At 35.3% G+C, this 18,742-nt stretch overlaps 1 protein-coding gene across 6 annotated transcripts in view; it reads left to right on the top strand.

Moving 5' to 3' along the window:
• The window catches only part of ATRNL1 (attractin like 1), a 488,569-nt gene that overhangs the window by 243,891 nt on the left and 225,936 nt on the right, over positions 1-18,742 (top strand). For all 6 annotated transcript variants that reach the window (XR_010473420.1, XR_010473421.1, XM_005508196.3 and 3 more), the window contains exon 25: positions 2,754-2,815. Coding sequence is in view for 4 of the 6 variants with exons in the window: in XM_005508196.3 (XP_005508253.2) it covers positions 2,754-2,815 (62 nt within the window). In the remaining 2 variants the exon portion in view is untranslated. The remainder of the gene's footprint in view (positions 1-2,753; positions 2,816-18,742) is intronic.

Raw genomic sequence — 18,742 nt, 5'->3', positions numbered from 1 at the left:
ATCTTCAATTGTATTATGGTTCTTTGTGTCAGGCTTAGATTCACGACATTTACTTGCTCCTTCATGCTCTACTTAAAATTAAAATATGTATTCTTTTTGTTAATATTCTGTGTTAAAATTAGTTTAAGATACATGGTACTGGTTCTTTGGAAAATAGTGTAGTTAATCTTTGAACAATGAACTCTAATGTGATCATTAGAAGACAATATTTGATTAAAATTTGAAATTACTTCTGGGATGGAACTTCATATTTTACTGTGTTTTTGTTCTAAAGTATGAATACTTCCAAGAATAATCCATACACAAACAAGTAACTTTTACAGACAGAAGTGGGCTTGTAAACATGCATTCTAGCCAAAAAACATCACAATTGTCTTAATTAGATTATTTGTTTAATAGAAGGTGGAAAATGTAAAGTCATTCCTTTTGTGTCTGTTTTTTGTGCAAAAATGATCTATCCCATCTTGTGCTTAGGGATATGTAAATCATTACTAGGCATGTGAAATCATTAAATGTTTATAAAACTGCGTACTTCATATTTGCTGTGTGTCGTAAAAGATAAATAAAGGCACTACAGTTTGTTATAAATATTGGATGTAAAACTTTCCAGATATGATTATGATGAGATTGCAGTATTTGATTGCACGACTTTCCCCTGACTGAAGTTATTGCTGGACTAATGTATGCTGTTAATGAATACTGACACCTAGAATGAAAGAATTGAAGTAATGCAAAATATAAATTCTCCTTCAACTAATAGCTTTTTTACAGTGTCACAAAAGGTGAACTTGGTTTAAACTGGCATGATTTTTTCTCTTTGTATTCATAACCTGAAGTATGGTACTTGTAAAAAAAACATTCTGGAAAAGCTAGCAGTTAATTTGAATACTAAATATTATTTGAAGGGAATCAAGCCAGCATTTAAAATACAGATTGAATATAGGAAGCTTTTTGATTTTGGTACATGGTAGCTTTAAATAATTGTTTATGCTTGGGATGCACTTTATATTGGCCTAAATAAATCTTCAGATCTTTTCTCAGGTTTTAGCTTCTCGTAGTGAAATAAAGGTTACATTTGCATTAACTTTGACAATTTTGTCCACTCTGTAATTTCTCTTCAATTTTTCATATTCTTGCTCCAATCTCTTTTCATTTTGATACAGTGTTCATGCTGACAGTACCCTAAATTAGAGTTCCTGAGAATTTCAAATTTCTGTCTATATTTACCAAATGTGAAAACATTTGTTGATTAAAATTGAGTAATCAGCAAGAGAGTTCTTTCTCTCTCCTACCCTGTTCCCATGTGGCCTTCAACTTGTCTTTCCACAGGCTCCCAGGCCAGAAGGTATCTTTTGTCCTGATCCAACCACAGCAATCAACTGAAGCTGGACACATTTAGATTTCCTCTTTAGAGAGGAGACAGACAATAGCACTCAAGAAGTTTAGTACGTTAAATTGTATTCCGCTTCATTTATCAAGTATCTTACCTGATATTTTGGGCTGAGAAATTTGAAATATCTGCTTCTTGTATCCAATTCCAGAATTCTTAAAATTGTTGGCATTGCTTGCAATTTTGCATTATTGCTGAAGAGAAAGCAGAAGTTACATTTCAGAGTTGTGTTTGAATGGTGGTGCGCCCTATTTCTGGAATAATGCAGTTTACATGCTTTTCTGTCCTTAGATCTTAAGTAATCTGGCCTATGTTAGCTGGCACAAGGCACAGTCATACCATTATATTATTGAAGTTTACATTATATTTTTGTCCCCCGCCCCGTTTCTGAAGTATCATGACTTATCATTTCAAAAGTTCACGAATCAACTGTTAAAGGGAAACAGAGTAATTATGTGTAATTAATAGTCAACATCAGATCTCAAATGCACAACGATATGCACAAATATATCAAATGCACAACAACAACAATTATTTGAACAGGCTAGGAATATAGTTAGATAAACACTTGTGTAATTCAAGTAGAAGATTCTGTATATCTTCAGTTTGATAATTATACACTAGGAAAAACTGAACAAGACAGGGACTTAAGGATATTTGCAGATATAACTTAAATATTAAGCACTGTTCTTAACATTAGCAAAAAGTAATTATAATGATAATTGTAGGCTCTATTACATGCAAGCGTGAATGTGTGTCTGCGTGTATATGCTGTCTTAGAGATAATTATTAAATCTTTGTGAAAAATTTCAGTAAGGAGTTGAACTGATGCATGTTCTGTACAAATGTAGCCTAAAAGAATATTTGTTAATTTGTCTTTAAAGTAATTTCCTTTGAAAGATTTTTTTTTAATTAACATATGCATTTATTTTAATATGATGTCATTAAAATATTTTAAATGTATTAGTTTTAAGGACAAGATGTTTTCTGTCATTTTTAAAACTTTGTTTCAGTGTTTTCATTAAAATGGAAATGGTGATAGTTGGCTATCAAGTAGACAATTTTTATTGATATGATTTCTTAATATTTTGCACATTGTTTTCATTGTTTGTATCAATCAAGTTTTACATGGATATTGCTAATAATTTTACTTCAAGAGAGAGACTATATTCCACTGTTTGTATTTTGATATAGGGAAAGACATGGGAGTTAGAAGCTCATCTCACTTTATGGTAAATGCAGGTGTATGTGCTCTAGACTGAAATTACACTTGAAAGTAATCATCCGTGAAACCATAAAGCCCTAGTGTAAAAAGAGCTGTTGACTCTGAAAATAATGTAATTTACTTCTATTTTATTTACAGATTGCCTTCTCCCAGCACAATACTATCATGGATCTGGTGCAGTTCTTTGTCACTTTCTTCAGGTAAATTGCATTTTCTGTTTTCTGAGTGAAATCATGTTGATTCTTTTCTATCAAACCAATATCTTAACCAGCTCATTTATCTTAAGAAATGCCTTCAAGCAAGCCTTTGAGCTGTTTCATCTAATTTGCACCAGTGGAAGATCCAGGCCATTGCGCTTTAACTACAGGCACCTGCTAGAATCTTTCATATGTTCAGTGACATAGTCTTCACACTTAATTCATAAAGATTAGCTAGATATGTACTGTTTATTATAGTGATTAAGAGAAAAACAGCTATACTGACTTAAACTAATAATTTATGTGTGTGATTTTCTTGTAAACTCTTTTGAAGAATTTTTAATGTTTCTGTTCAATAGCTTGTTACCTTTAGCAAAACACCCCAAGTCACTATAATGCTTTCATGTGTTAATTGTGAAAAGCAATAGGTGATGCCTGAGACTTGGTTGTGGCAGCAGCGCAGGAACGAGCTTTAACTGCAAATGGACACTATTCTTGGATCTAAACAAAACCCCACTGAAAGACTTCTTAAAAGTTCAGCTGTCTTATAAAATGTCACAAACTCGAATATACGTAATTAGTTATGGTGCTTTTAAATCTTCCTGTGAAGATATTCCCCAATAACCGTGAAGTGTATGCAAAATGTGAACAGTGACAGACAACTATGTTCATCAGACTTTCTGTATTTCTAGTACCACCATGCATTTTTTTTCACAAGTTCACAGTATAGCCTTTCCGTCCGCTTTAATTACCATGCTCTGAGGAACTTTACTTGAAGAGTTCTATGAACAGGCTGACTTCTGTTAATTGCTACCACCAAAAATGAGCAAACACTGAAGTCTTCTGTACCCAATATATTGGCTAGTGGAGAGTGGTTTAGCAGCTGATGCAAAGCGTTATTTCTCCTTGATCACCACAAACAAAGCAATGAAATGCTGGTTCCCTGAAGATCAGCATAGTGTTTTGGGGTTTTAGTGTATGTTTTTTTTTCTCCTGGGAAGCCAGCAAGATCTAAAAAATGATGATGCTCCTGAAAACCTTAAGAAGGCAAACCTCTATAAAAGAAAGCAAATTCGGTCCAAGTACAATCAGCGGGACCCTGTGAAAAGTAGCAGAGGTAGACTAAAAGCAATTTGTTTCTGTTCTGTGCCCTAATGCTGGTTTAGAAAAGGTGAACTGTAGGCTGTTTGATGGTGAAGCCTTCTCTATAGATATATTGCATTAGCTCTTCTGGTGTGGTGGTGTATCTGTTATTGTTTATTCTGGGTAAATGCAAAATCACCATGATCCTGATGAGAGAATTGCTCACTCTGCCTAAACTATAAGCTAGCTGGGAGCCAAGACCAATGTAATCCCTCTTACAGAGAGAAAGGTTGTAGGATAGATGGCAGCTACCCTACCACTGCATTGACTTAATCCCAGTTTAAGTGTTTTACCAAGGCTTTCAGCTGGCACTCAGATCACGAGAGTCTTGCAGCGATCTGCAGCGTAATGTTAATAATCAACCTGAGGAACCTAGTTGCAGAAATCTGTGAAGAAATCAGGAAATGCTTGAGTTAGTGCATTGTGGTAATCCAAGCAAGGTACAAAAAGTAATGATAGGGCATCCTCCAAAGGCACATATAAATTAAGCCAAGTTTTGATGGTTATGATGCAAAATAGTGTTTATCAAAATGATTTAAAAATTCTGATGTGAGATTGTATGGTATTCTTCTACAACTGAAATGGTCTTAAGGTGCCTGTAGACATAGGCAGCATGTCTAGGAGTTGGAGCTCTCATATTGTGAAAGAATAGCACACAGTAGATTCATACTTTGCAAGGAGGAGAGGAGAGGAGAGGAGAGGAGAGGAGAGGAGAGGAGAGGAGAGGAGAGGAGAGGAGAGGAGAGGAGAGGAGAGCATGAGTTGGTTCTGAATGAAATGACTGCCTATAAAAGGTTGTTTAATTGCACTATGTTTCCAAGTTGATTAACTCTGCTAGGAAAATTAACCTATTGCTTGATCAATTGGCTCTTTACAAGACACGAAACAGTACTTTCTGTGTGTTTTTTTTCAATGCACAGAGGTATTGGAGTTTTCATAGGTGTTAGAAATCCATTGTTTTCTTATCACAGAACCAAAACAATCATGCGTAACATCACAGCGATGCTCCTGACTCAAAACTGCTGCGAGCGCAGCATCCTCACTGACATCAGAGCTGGCAAAAGATCAGTCCATGGAAATGATCCAAAGAAGAAACTGTCTGGTTGCTTGTCAGTGGACTAGGAGTTGCAATGTGTTGTAAATAAATGTAGGAAAACTACTTAGTGTGTCCTTTATGGAAAACCAGACTGAGAGATCTAGAATGAAAAGTTTCCAGTTTAGACACCATTAAAACTTTCAGTAGCTATTGATTTGGATGTTATTTCTACGGGATCACTTACCTAACCAAGCTATAGAATATTTCTAATAGGAAAATGTTGCAATAACTCTTTTCCGACCACCTCTAGTGGGTATGGTCAGTTATACTCAAAGACACCATCAATATGTCCTGTCCAAAGTGGCTTTATCTGAAAATTTAGTGTCAACAGTTCTTAGGCTAATAAAATTTATTTTAATAAGGGTTGGTTTGTTTGGTTGAGGTTCCTTTTTTTGGTTTGTTTTTTACTTTATGGGAATGCAGTATATGAAAAAGTAGCAAATTATGTTGTAATAACCCAGGCCATATTTGCTAGGTTTATTGACAGAGAAAATAATTGTGTTTAAAGACAATTTTTATGTGCTTGATAAGAAAACATGTTTCAACCTGCTTTGATAAAAATGCATTTGCATGTCTCCTATCTAGTATTATATTTGCCTTATTTCTGAGCACATGGCAAAACCCTGTTCACCCTGACTGCCTAGCCAAACCAGTAAATAGGTTTATTTGATAATAGCAGGTATTTTTAAGAAGCATTCAAAGTCTAGCTTAAAACTGTTCTTTTATAAGGTGAGCGTTCCAGAATAAAAGATGAAATCCACATTTTACTGCTTGAATCAAAACCAAGTAAAGCATTTTTAGAATTTTCCTGATGTATCAAGATCAAGAATTTAAAAACTATTTTTCCGTAAGGTTTAGAAATAAAAGCTCTTTTGAAAAAAATAAGCTAAATATTGCAGAAACTGTAGTGCTTCACACTATGATATTCATAGTGAAAAAACCCCAAAACACAAAACCAAAACAAAACAAACTGGTTCAGTGACCTTTTCTCTAAGAGAAGGAATGAAATATGTAAGAGTAGTAACAGATTCCTAACAGTCGTATAGAAACTGTCACATTTGTGTTGCTTTACTCTGTGCTTTTTAGCTCGTGACTTGAAGACTTTTAGCTATCACACAAATTGAGAAGTGTGTGTCTTTTTTTTTTCCCCACCTGCTTTGAAGCAGTACAGATCTCATTAGAAAATTTCACAGGCAGCAAATATGAACCATCTTTATTCTTATGCTGAAGAAATTCAGTCCACACAGTTAAAGAAAGTCTATTCCTGTATTACCCTGCCCAGTAAAACACTCAATAAGCTAAAGCCTGACTTTTTTCTAAACTGTAAGTGATAACGGTGTTTTCAGCGTTTTCAAATATTACATTATTATGTTGTTTTAGCTGAGCAGGTAGCCAGGACATTTTATGCATTTCATAATGTGAAATGAAGTATCTTTAGTTTCTTAAAACATTATTTATGTTTTTCTTTAGATCATATTTTATCATGCATAAAATTGACAATATTGAATATTTGTTAGTTTTTATTATACATGATTTAAGCAAATCCAGGATTGAGAGCAAACAAACTCTTGATTTATAAACCTACTTTTAAATAAAATTGTAATTAACTTATAACAGTATTCATGCATTTCTCAGAAAACTATTTGTATATGAAACAGGTGTTCTGGTAAAAAAATGTGGTTTTCTCTAATAATAAAAAAACAGGCAAACATGAAATTGGTACAGGTAACAAATGCTAGCTATTAGTATTTTTGTGATAGGTAATGATAGGCAACTACTACTGTCATAACTATTTTTTAAAGCCTGTTTGAAATACCTAATAACACCCACTAAGTAATCAGGGACTTTCTCTGAGCATATATCTTCTTTTTGCTCTCAGAACAATTCCTTCCATTGTCTTTGGTTCTTGGGGTAGAGCTGCCTGCTGGTGTACTCTAGTCACTGTTATAACGTCTCCATCCTACTACGAATTACAGAATTTCCAATTTGTAATAAGTAGAGCAATATTAAGTAAACAGATGGATTTCCAACTTTGAAAGTTGGAAAATTTTTTGGTGTGTACTTTAGGAAATTCTGTGAAAATTTACGGTCGTTTAGGATCAGGGGTACAAATCTTTCTGTGAGCACTCTGGGCAAGAGAAAACAATATTCAAAATATGCCCAGTGTTTATTGCAGGAGGAAGGGCTGGACATTTGTAATATGACTGGTAGCATGAGCTACAATAGGGAATCCAGTGGTTACTGAAGAACCAACCTTATCACCCCAATGTGCATGTCTGCCTGTGCCAAAATCTCAGAACAGTCCCCTCAGCTGCATTTCAAGCTGTGGGAGTGGATGGCTGCATGTCAGTGGGTTGTACCAGAGCTCTTGAGAGCTTCAGATCCTTGATTTGCCATTCTCTGTGTTAATTAGCAGTGTGTTAATTCCTTCTCTTTACCAGCATCCATTGGTGTGTCTGCCTGGCTTTGTGTTATTAATACCAGATTTTGGCATGCTTGGCTTTATGAGATTGATTATTGATCTCTGTAAGGAAGACAAAACACGATGTGTCAAGATCAGATCACATCCACGATGGCTAGGTTCTAAGAAAATGCATGTCTTATAAATCTAAATTAGAATATTTTCTGGTAACATGAAAATCAAGTTATCTTAGCAAAATGGATTTTACATTTGGGGCTAAAATAAAATTGATTTTTCCTTAGTGATGCATTAAGCAGTTTTCACCTCACTTAGCAGCAAATAGTTGTTTGACTTCTGCTGGGCCAAGCACGTCTATACTGCAGTGAGCAATCGGAGGTTTTTGTTGTTGTTGTTGTTGTTCTTTGTTTAAAATGTTTGTTTTGAAATGTGGAATGTAGCTTTGTGTCTTTTTACTCTCTGAATCACCTGGAAACTTTGCCATCACTGTAGAGTTATTTGATATATTCATATTTCCTGAGAAGGCAGTCACTTGTTATTGGTCTACAGGCAAAGGAGGTTCCCCTGTGCCACTGCACTGGTTGCTCTTCAAAACAATGGATGAGTCATTGAGTCACTTGGTGAACAGAACTGTTTCCCGTTATTTCATTCTTGTTTTTATTCTTTCCGTGTTTGTCCTTTGAGTCGTTGGGAAGTGCAGGTGAATGCACTAGTGCTTTCCATATTGCCTGTTCCTCAAAGCAAAAAATAGTTGCTCAGCCTGATATCTGAAGGTGGCGTATGTACTTGCTTGATATACAGAAGGTATGGGCTTTTCCTTCAAGCAGGTGCATTTAAAATTTTGCATTTCTCACTTCCTGTAGGTATCAAATAGAGTAATTGAAAGCTGTTGGTTGTGCCTGATGAAGTGCTTAATTCAATTTCCGCTCAGTTCGTAACAACTAGAAATAGGTTCTGGAGATGGTTAAGTGCAGAGGGGAGTTGCAGGCGGTAACAGGATTTAAGAGATTTCTTTTATTTCTAGTCTTTTTTAGAAAAAAAAAATTTTAAATTGCACTCTTCATTTTGTATAGTGCTGTAGCCTAACACTCCAAAAACAATTTTGTCACTTCTGCTTTGATTCCAGTGAGATTTTTATAAAAGCTGCCATTTCTGTAGTGGTGCTCAGCCTAGAGGTCTCTGAAGATGGCACCTGAAATACCCTTCCCAAGACTTCTGAAGAAAGTCTGTCTTTTTTTGAAGGCTCAATACTTTGCAGGCTCCCTTACTCTGAGACAATTCTGTAATGTTCTTCTATCAGGGATGTGTCTTTTTACAGCTGCATTGTATTTTGTTTCCTAAGAAGGATCATATAGATAATTCATAATTTGCCTGTGATTTGATTTCCTACATTTTATATGATATTTTCTTAAATCAAATTATTTAATTGTTTTCTTAGACTAAAATAACATTGGCCCTCACACCTATTTGTCTTCTAGACTGCTTAATCCTGGTCATTTTTTATGAAACCCCAGTTTGGCGTAGTTTAAACAAAAGAACTAGAACAGGATTTAATCTGTGATGAATGGATTAGTGATTTTGCTTTTGTTGTTTTAATTCAAAAGAGAAGAAATTGTGCCTTCTTATGACAGGGTATATGTACCAGTTGCAAAGTCAACTTCAGAATTTTATTCCATATAAGTATATAGTGAAGTGGGGAAAGAACTGATGAAGAAAAACAATCACAAAAAATAAAGGAAGTAAAAAATATTAGGGTTTTCCGTTGGGCAATAATGTCATTGTCCGTTACAGCAAGTGACAATCAGCTTTCTGCCGCACTCTGCCAGTCTGTCATTGCAGACGCAGTCGATGTCGCGTGCTGTGAAGTGAGTGACATCGAAGAAATGAGCAATCTGTTTATGGCAGTAGAGAACTATTTGGAGTCCATGTGTTCAGTTGTAATAAATCACAGAAAGAGAGAAAAGTACTAGACTGGTGTGTTATGCTGTGGATTTCATAGATACTAAAATATTAAATCTAATTATTACTTTTCAGAAGAGACGTTTGAATTGAAAGCACTTAATGAGCTTTTTTTAAATGGAATATTAATGACAATGTTCCAGTAAAATTTCCTGATACAAGCTGAAGCATTTTTTGTGGAAGATTTTGTTTTCTTTTAAACTTATTTATTGGGCTTCAACAGAGGGGGGCTACATTTTGTCAATAAGAAGCAAAATCATGGAACCCCTGTTGTGGCCTCCAAAAGCTGCACTAAAAATTGAGCATTCAAAAGTAGCTACATCATGTCTTTATATTGCAAAATTTGAATTCTCTCTGCATATGTGGCCCAATTATATTCTATATTGTGTTTCCATGTGTTCAGGTTTTTTTAGTGGTATTTTAGGAAATCGCTATACAGTTTCAAAATTATATTTCTTTCCTTATGTGTCTTGAGTCTTTTAAGTTGAAATTCTAAATATCATGTTGACGGTTAACAGGGGATTTGTTTTATTTGTACAGTACAATTACGGAAGAATAATGATGCTGCTTTGGCCTGGAAATCTAAAAATCCTTACTCTGTCTTTGGGAAAATTTCTTGTTTATGGGGTTTTTAATTAGGAGAGCTATGACTTTTTTTACACCTACCACTTCAAATATATTCACCTCTTTGGATAAGGCATTGGAAATGTCACATAATGAAGGGAAATGTGTTAATTCTCTGGATTATATTTGAGTCTAATAGATTAAACATTGCTGGCGTGGCTTGGTGAGTCTCTAAATGTATTTTATATTTCTGTGATTTATTATCAAACTATAACATCTGTACTAGAGAAAAAGTGCAGCGAAAGAAAAGAATGAGGGAAAACCAACAAAAATAATGTGAGTCCTTTTATTTGAAAGGCTGCTGGAATGTGACGTTGGTTGGAAGCCTTTCTTTCCCAAATTCACTAATTCAGCATGATTAGAATAAATGAGTATTTTCCCCCCTTAGTTTTTAATCTTAAATTTTTATGTAACAGCAAAATATTGAAAAAAAGTTGAAGTTAAAGCACAACTATTTTTAAATAGAAACAATATATTCAATTTCTAATTCTTGAATGTTACTGCAGAAAATATTACATTCTGTATTTCATAATTTGTCTGCAAATTTAATGGCATAGATTTTTTTTCTTTCTTCTTAGATCTGTTTTTTTTATATACAACATCACTTGTTGAGAGAAATATAGAGTATTTCACCCATGAAGGGTAAAACCATAAAATTCTATGAAATATGAAAGTATTTTCCATGAGTAAAAGAAACATAATCACACTTTATGGGTGTGATGCTCTATTTATTCTATGGAGATTAATACCAGTTTATGTTAGATTAAGCCCCTTTGATTGTAAATCTTCTTTATTTGCTGCTTCAAAGAGGTGAAGGGAAGAACTGCTGAGAGTTAAAGTTCACATCTAGAGCTTTATTGTGTAATATATTTCAGAGTTCTTTTAAATGGTTCGCTTTTGTTTGATATTGTATTGGCTGAATGAAATGTGAAAGTTGGTCTTCCAAATAGCATTCTGATGTGCACCATATCCATTTTCCCTTTTTAGTTGTATATAAACACTGTTCATATAATTGGTCATTCATTTATACTTTAGTAGTTTCTGGTATGGCTTGTGGTTTATTTAATGTGAAAACACATCTTTATGTATATATACATGAATTATGTATGTAGGAAAATATAAATATAAAATATGTGTACATGTATACATTATATAGTTACTTTTAAATAATTATTTAATAAAGGTATTTAAAACCCCCTACATTATCTATCACAATTCAGCACATATACGTAATTGAAAAAATCAATACCTTTTTTTTTTTCCATATTAGCTTTTCTGCAAATAATAAATGCTTCACTCAAATACATTTCTTTCTCCCTTACCTCCAAGAATTATTTTGATGTTTCATTGCACAGCAAAGACCAATAAACCCAGGCTTTGTAGGGGCAATTGTGAGGATTATTTAAACTAGTACAGGAGTCTATTTAAACTATTACAGTGGATGCCTGTACATGCCTGTACTGTGCTGCCCCACTCAGTACAGGTGCTCTGGGTAGCACTACTTGAGTAGAGGCAGCTCATAGACTTTTCTGAGGTATTGTTGTTGTTATTTATATTGTTATTTATCTAAGCAGTAAAACAATCACATTCTATAACAGCATTCTTCTCTCATAATACCTACATATTTTAATTTTATTTTTGTATATAAAATATATATATTCACATATATTTCATACACGTATACTTAAATTTTTTTTTGAGTGGAGTCGCTGTGTACATACATAAGTGGTCCAGATGGTTGTGGTGCAAACTTCTAAAATATTTTAGAAAATAGTATTATTGGCATAATTCAGACTTACCTTGTGGAAGTAACAGTGAGCTTGGATCATGCGCGTCCTTCCTTTTTGGTTGTTGTTTGGATGAGCAGCTAGAGGTGGTCTGAGAGACAGTTAATGAGAATCCTTCAAAAAATAAAGACCTTGTGAACTATGCGATAGACTCCAGCGGCAGCAGATTGACGTCATCATTTCATTAGAGTTGTTCAAGAAGCATCTAAAAGCAGGTGCTGCCTTTGTGGAGTTGGCAAGACAAATCTGACTCAGAATGGGACATAGATCTAGGCTGATGGAAAAATACGAAGCAACAGCCATATTTAAGTATGTACAACAATAAAATGTATGTAGGTGAAGAGAAAAGGGTTGCCCAGCTATTAGTTGATAGGTTCCAGAAAATGAAGTGTAGCCATTGCACAGAGCTGCTGGTCCTGGTAGGATTTCTCAGGACCAGCAAGAATAAGAGGAGGACAGTCCCGTATCACCTGGATGGTAATCCTGGCTTAGTTGATACCATCTTTCCCTGACTGTGGCAGCCAAAGCTCCCTTAGACCAGGCAGCAAATGCTGGTGGCTGATAGGTCTTGGCTCTGCAAGGTCAGAAAATATTTATTTTGCTGACCCAACACATGCATTTCGATGGACTTGGAAGCTGCATAGTCTACTCTATTGCCAGCCAAGGCCACTTTCCCTCTATGTCTTCACATGTTTTAATTTGGAAACATAACACTTAACTCCCAGAATCATTCAGAACTGCTAATCATTGAAATATTCCTACTTATAACAGTGTTTGTAAAACTGTGTGATTCAGAGCAATTTAATTAATCATTAAAAACATACAAAAAAGTTATACTGCTCTTATACATATCAGACTCCTAATATTATGTTTACAGTGCTTTGTACTTCAGATAATCCTGTTGAAATCTTTGGGGCTCCTTGTCATGTGTGTATTAGTTAACACGAGTAAGGATGGCTGAGCCAAGCACATCATAATCATAAACACAATGTTCTTGTCAAGTGCAATGAGAGAAATCAATTGCTGTGACAACAATTCGAAGTCATGGCTTTAGAAAAATAATTGTTCAGTTATTTTTATTTTAGAATTGTGCTTGCTTTATAACATATCAATTAAAATGTGCTCTATTTGCCAATAAAAATATAGTAAATAATATGTCAGAAAAACAATTCTTAGTAAAACAGTATTTGTGATCTCTTGGGAAACTTCTGCAATAATAATTTAGAAACATTAATTTAGATGTGAAACTTTTCCTTTGCATGTATCTACATTAAAAAGCTTTTTGTCATCAGGTTTTTTACTGAATACTATTATTCGTGTTCATGTTTAAAAATGCCATAGTTAGTATGAAAGGGAAACATTAATACAGTGTAGAGTCACTGTTAAGGTTGCTGTTTGGGGAAGTGTAGGTTTTTTGTTATTTTGGCCAATATAGTGGGGTTAAGGGACATGAGATTAGTGGATCTAGAGGTCTATTTAACTATAGTCTCACTCAGGAAAGCAAGGTTCAATTAATTTAGCAATGGTTGCCTTGATGGCCCAACTCCTATTTTCAAAAACAGACTTGAGAGGAGCTTTTAAAATATGTGGGGGTATAAACATGTGGGCAGTCAGTGAGGCTGCTTTGCACCTAAATAACTTTATGAAAGCAATCTTTGGGTGCTTACGTGTCTATTAGTGAGCAGTGTGGTCAAAGAGGAGAATATCTTTTGAGTGAAATGTTGCTGAGAACAACATGACATCCACACTATGTGCACCTTGTCATTTTTTTGGTTTGGACTAGCTGTAGTTCAGTTCCATGGACTGAAACCCCATTTGTGTCTGGAGTGTCCATTGCACATCTTCCAGCTCAGCTTCTGCATTGTGAGCTCCGCAGTATCAGATGAAGCACAACAGTGGTGACAATCAGGGGATTAATTCCAAAGCCCTCTCCAGATCCAGACTAAATGAGCAATGCAGGCACAGCCCCAGGAACCTGAGGACATGTCTACCCCATGTGTTTGAGCACGGTGGCAGTGGAACAATGTTAGTGTGATGCTGCAGTCAAGCAAACAGATTGTCATTTTTCTTGTGAGTTGTTAAAATACTCTCAACAAACTGCACTGGCCCAGATAGGCTGCTCCCAAGGTGGGCTTAAGTGGGGCTAGTGGAGGGACTCAACTGTGTGCAGCCACTGAGCTTTGTTCCCTGTCACCAGTAAATGTCATGGGTGCTCAAAGTAGGACCCCACATAATTTTTAATGTTAATAGAATTATAACTGTACTAGGCTTAAGGTAAAGTTTGAATAAGTCCTTGTTTTCGTCCAACATGTAAAATTATAATGAATTATTATGCAAATAAGTGGCTTGAGTAAAATCATAGAAGAAACAATTATTCGTGCATGAATGTTTACATACATTTTTGGACATTTTATTTTCTCTTTGCATGTTAAGTAATAAGAGAATGGGAAAAGAAATAGTGAAGGATGGAAATTTTTGTTTTGTTCTGTTTGCCTTCCATTTACAATATTGGTCATTAAAATATTTATATTTAATTCATTAGTTCATTTTACATCACTACAAAACTAAGTAAATTATTTCATTTTAATGAAAGTACTCTTTTGATGCAATATGTAACTTACAGGCATTAGTATTTAATGAAAAAAGGAGTTCTATAGTATGTTTATAATGCATTCATAGAGTTTAAGGCAGGAATGTGTCATTCATTCCCCCGGTCCAGCCACTCTGACCATTACATTTCACAGATTTTCCCCTGTATTTATCCCTGTCATTTGATATTGTTTAAAGATGATCTACAGGTTTTGTTTTCATTTGCAGAGACCAAACAGCAACATATCCACTAATTCCCTTTACAGTTTGTGCTAGAGATTAATCTTAGTTTTCAGTCTGCCTACTAAACACACAAAATTGTTTCTCAGTTATGGAAAACTGCCCTCTCGCTCCTCTGCCAGGTCTGTGAACCTCACTAAATATGTCCAAATATGACCTCTGTAAGTGAAAAACTTTACTCCATACATTGCATAAATAGTTATGCAGGTAGGCATTATTCCTTACAGTTTTCAGTGTTCTGTGAAATCAGTATTACTCTTTTCACACTACCTAGAGCCCTTCCAGGAAGACCAGCTGTCCAGCTGAGCCCCTGCTGCTGGACCCTGCCGTCCTCTTGCAGCCCTTCCTTGGCCACTGTCCTCTGCTGAGCTGGACCTAAACTATTATACTTATGTCCAGAGCTTCCTCTTCAGTTCATCCATTCTCTAATTGTTTCTTGTCTCCTACTCAATACTGAGATGATACCTTTCAATCAGCCTTTGATACACACCACTGGTGATGAATTGCTCATTTTCAAGCATTCTTTTTTAGTATTTCCCCTTATTTTGTTCCACGTGGTTTGAAGGGGCAACTGTGCAAAGCTGCATCATTATCTTCTGGCAGATAATTTCTTTGTTCTGGAGACTACGAAATCCTGATAATGCTTGGGCCGCTGTGATTTTAAGTGTGTCTTAGCATGATAGTTGTCTTGTTGAGAGGATTTTACATTCAAAAGTGCAGAAAGTCATTCACTCTGTACTCTGGATCAACTTTTCATAAGCCATCTGCATTGCAAAGGCGTCTGTTTATTCAGTGTCATTCAGAGTCTTGACTAGAGGGTCAGAAGTGATGGACCCAGTCTCTGACCATGCGAACAAGTCTGTGTAAGCACACTTATTTTTTGTACTCCCTGTTTACCATCCGTCATTTTGTGTATCTTAGATTATCTGGTGATTGCAGCATAGTCAAATATTCTCTTCCAGTATATATAACATCATTTTATGATAGAGAAAATAAATCATCATAATGTCTGAGTTAAATTCAAATGTGTCTGCTTCCAGCCATTGTTTCCTGCCATGCATTTCTGTACTAGATGAATGAGAGCCTTGGTATTTTCTCCCCATGGAAACTCATGCACTCCGTAGGCAAGTCACCACTTAACCTTTTTGAAAAGTGAAATGATTGAGCTTGTTAAATCATTGTCAGTAAAATATTTTCTCCAACCTTTGAATATTTTTTGTGATTCTTCTCTTTATTCTCTCCGTGTTTCCAACCTCCTTTAGAATAATGCAAAGACCAGAGTATCAAGAACACGTCTGATAGTATGTTTTGGCAATACCTTGTAGAATGAAAAATTCATCTCCCAAGTGCTGCCAACTACTGCACACCTGAGTGTTTAAGTTTGTTTTAACCCTTTTTTCTTCAGCATCCTTGTGATTTGGTCATTCACACTGATCTCTAAATTATTTTGGGAATTCTTCATTTCAAGGGGTATATGTATCCTTTGCTCTGTAAGTGGGGCCTAGATTCCTTGTCCTTGTAAGTACAACTTAGCGGTCATTGCTTTAAAAAAAAAATTAAAAAAATTTAAAAATGCTAAAATAGGTGCAATTGACCAGTTGGCACACTGTGTCATTTCTTTGTCTTTGTTACCATTCATAATTTTTTTCAGTCTTTGTATCATGTATGGACCTCTCAGCTATTCTATATCAGTCTTATCAAAACTGACTGGATCTGATACTGTGGGAACCTTGCAAACCTGTCTAGAACTTTCTGTTTCTGATGTTGATCCCCTTCTGAGAATTTCTTTCAGAGATGTCGGCTGGCCAATTTTTAATTAATTCATTTTTTCTGTTTTTCTGTTTAATTAATTCATGTTTTCTGTTTTGCCATATTATTTGTGATTGTGCTTTCTTTTCTTACATGTCTGTCTTAAGATGGAGCTAGCAAGTGTACTGGGGGATTGGAGAGCATCCATCTATACTTGTCCTGCTGTCATACTGTTTCTCTGTGACGTTAGTGTCTTTATTGTGTCTCCTTTCAACTGTCTATTCATTCAAAAACAAAAAGAGGATTTGTTTCTGCTACCAGTCCATTCCCCTAGCCAAGCTGACTGTATTTCTTTATACCTTTTTAGTTTGACTGTTTTTGAGGTGAGGTGATGGCTGCTTCAAGATACAAACATACTATAGATGTGTGCACTGGCATCCCCATGCTTTCTGTTTTGTTCCTTATTCCTTTTCTAAACTCTCCTAAAATCCTATTTGCTGTTTGACTACCACTAAACATTCAGTTGATATGTTCAAAGAACTATCTTCAATGACTTCAAGACCATTTTCTTGAATGGTAATTGCTAATTTAGAGCCTATCATTGTGTATTTGTAGCTAGACTTTTTTTTCTTGTGCACATTGCCTTCAGCTCATTGGCACTGAATTTCATTCTCTGATTTTACTGCCAAGTCACTCAGTATTGTGAGATCCTTTGCAGTCAGCTTTAATTTTTATTGTCCTAAATAAATGAAGGCTATTATCTCACCACAGCCTGGAACCAGGTTAGTTTGACAAAATCTGTTTTCCTTGTCTGTATTCTCTTTGTTAAAGTGAATTTTGGTATTTTTTTTCCTTCTGATTTCTTATATTAAAAACCAGAGAAGAAAGTCAAATATTGCAAAGAAAAAATAATACAAAAGTGTTTACTTAACACTTCACAGTATCAAAGCTGTAATTTCCAATGATTTCTATTTTTTGATGGGTGTGTCTTTGAAACACTTGTCTCTGATTTTTACTTTGCACAGGAGCTAAATGGTGTTTTATCTGACAGGAAAGTTTAATGTGTGACCCAGCTCCATCATTGTACAGAGCACAGAAGCAATTTGGCCAGAGTTTCCAGCCAGAACTCTCCTTTTTTAATTCTGCTTAAGAGACTTGTTCAAGGAATTAATAAATGTGAAGGGCAGAATTTTCTAAGGAAAGGGATTCAGTTCCTGGTCATAATGAAGCAGGAGCACAGAGCAAGGCTCTCTTAGTTTCTTGTGTCCAGCTGTCTTGATTGTATTCATGTTTTTCAAGTTCCAGTAGCTTTGTGTTCATTTTAAACAGAGCTGCTGGTGTTTCCCAAATTTAGGTGTTTGGAAGGACTGTAGAGGAGGAGAAAAGCAAGTGAGATGGCTTGCCCTTATTTCATGCACAGCATGCCAATTTGTAGCAACATATCCATTCTCTGATGTTGCCCCGAAGCATCTGTTGCAGTTACTAGCTAGACAGTAGAGAATACGATAGGGAAAAGATTTCTGGGAAATAGTATTTGTAAGTAGCTATTGGTGTAAAAAGCTTAAAAGATATTGCTGCGAAACTGAATCTGTTCTGGTGGTCAGTGGGCAGGGGTTAAGTTTTGCTTTTCCCTAGGTGCCAAATATAAATTCACAGTCAGCTTGTACTTGCTTTGAAAGGAGCCTGGAGAAAGGGAGACAGGCAAAGATAAATTTTAAAGAGTGAAAGCAGTGTGTCAACTGGTGTGATGCATTAAACAAAACAGTGGAAGTTCTCTGGTGATCAGTTTCTGTCATTACTTTCTTTGTGCTACTTAGATATTATGTTGTAAAAAACCACTTAATATAAACTCTTCCGGTAAGAAACAGTGTGTTAATAAGATGGTGTATCAATTAAAATATTCTTACTGCGTTAGTTCCTTAGTTTCTTTCAGTGAAGACGTCTCTAGAAAGATGATTTACGCCAAGACTCATTAAAGTGTAAGGCTGAGATTTCTCTTCTGAATTCCCCAAGGTTCTTGAACTAGCACTTGCCCTCTCGCATCCTTTTATTACAGATCCTTGACTCTTCCAGCAATTTTCTATTGGCAGAATGGTTCTTAGATATGCTAAACTGTTCTGATCCATTGATCAGAACCAATCAAAATACCAAGTACTCTTGTTTTTAAAAGGATCTGTGCCAAGAACCAATAAAAGCTCAACACAGTATTTAAAATGATCCTACAAGGAGAGAAGGAGAATATATCTTCCTTTACATAAAAATCCCTAAGTCCCAAAGAACATTTAGAAACTGCTAAAAAACTGCTTGTAGTTGACATTGGCTGT

The sequence above is a fragment of the Columba livia genome, chromosome 6 (assembly GCF_036013475.1).
Source record: "Columba livia isolate bColLiv1 breed racing homer chromosome 6, bColLiv1.pat.W.v2, whole genome shotgun sequence".
Lineage (NCBI taxonomy): Eukaryota > Metazoa > Chordata > Aves > Columbiformes > Columbidae > Columba > Columba livia.
This window is presented reverse-complemented; position numbering and strand designations above follow the sequence as displayed.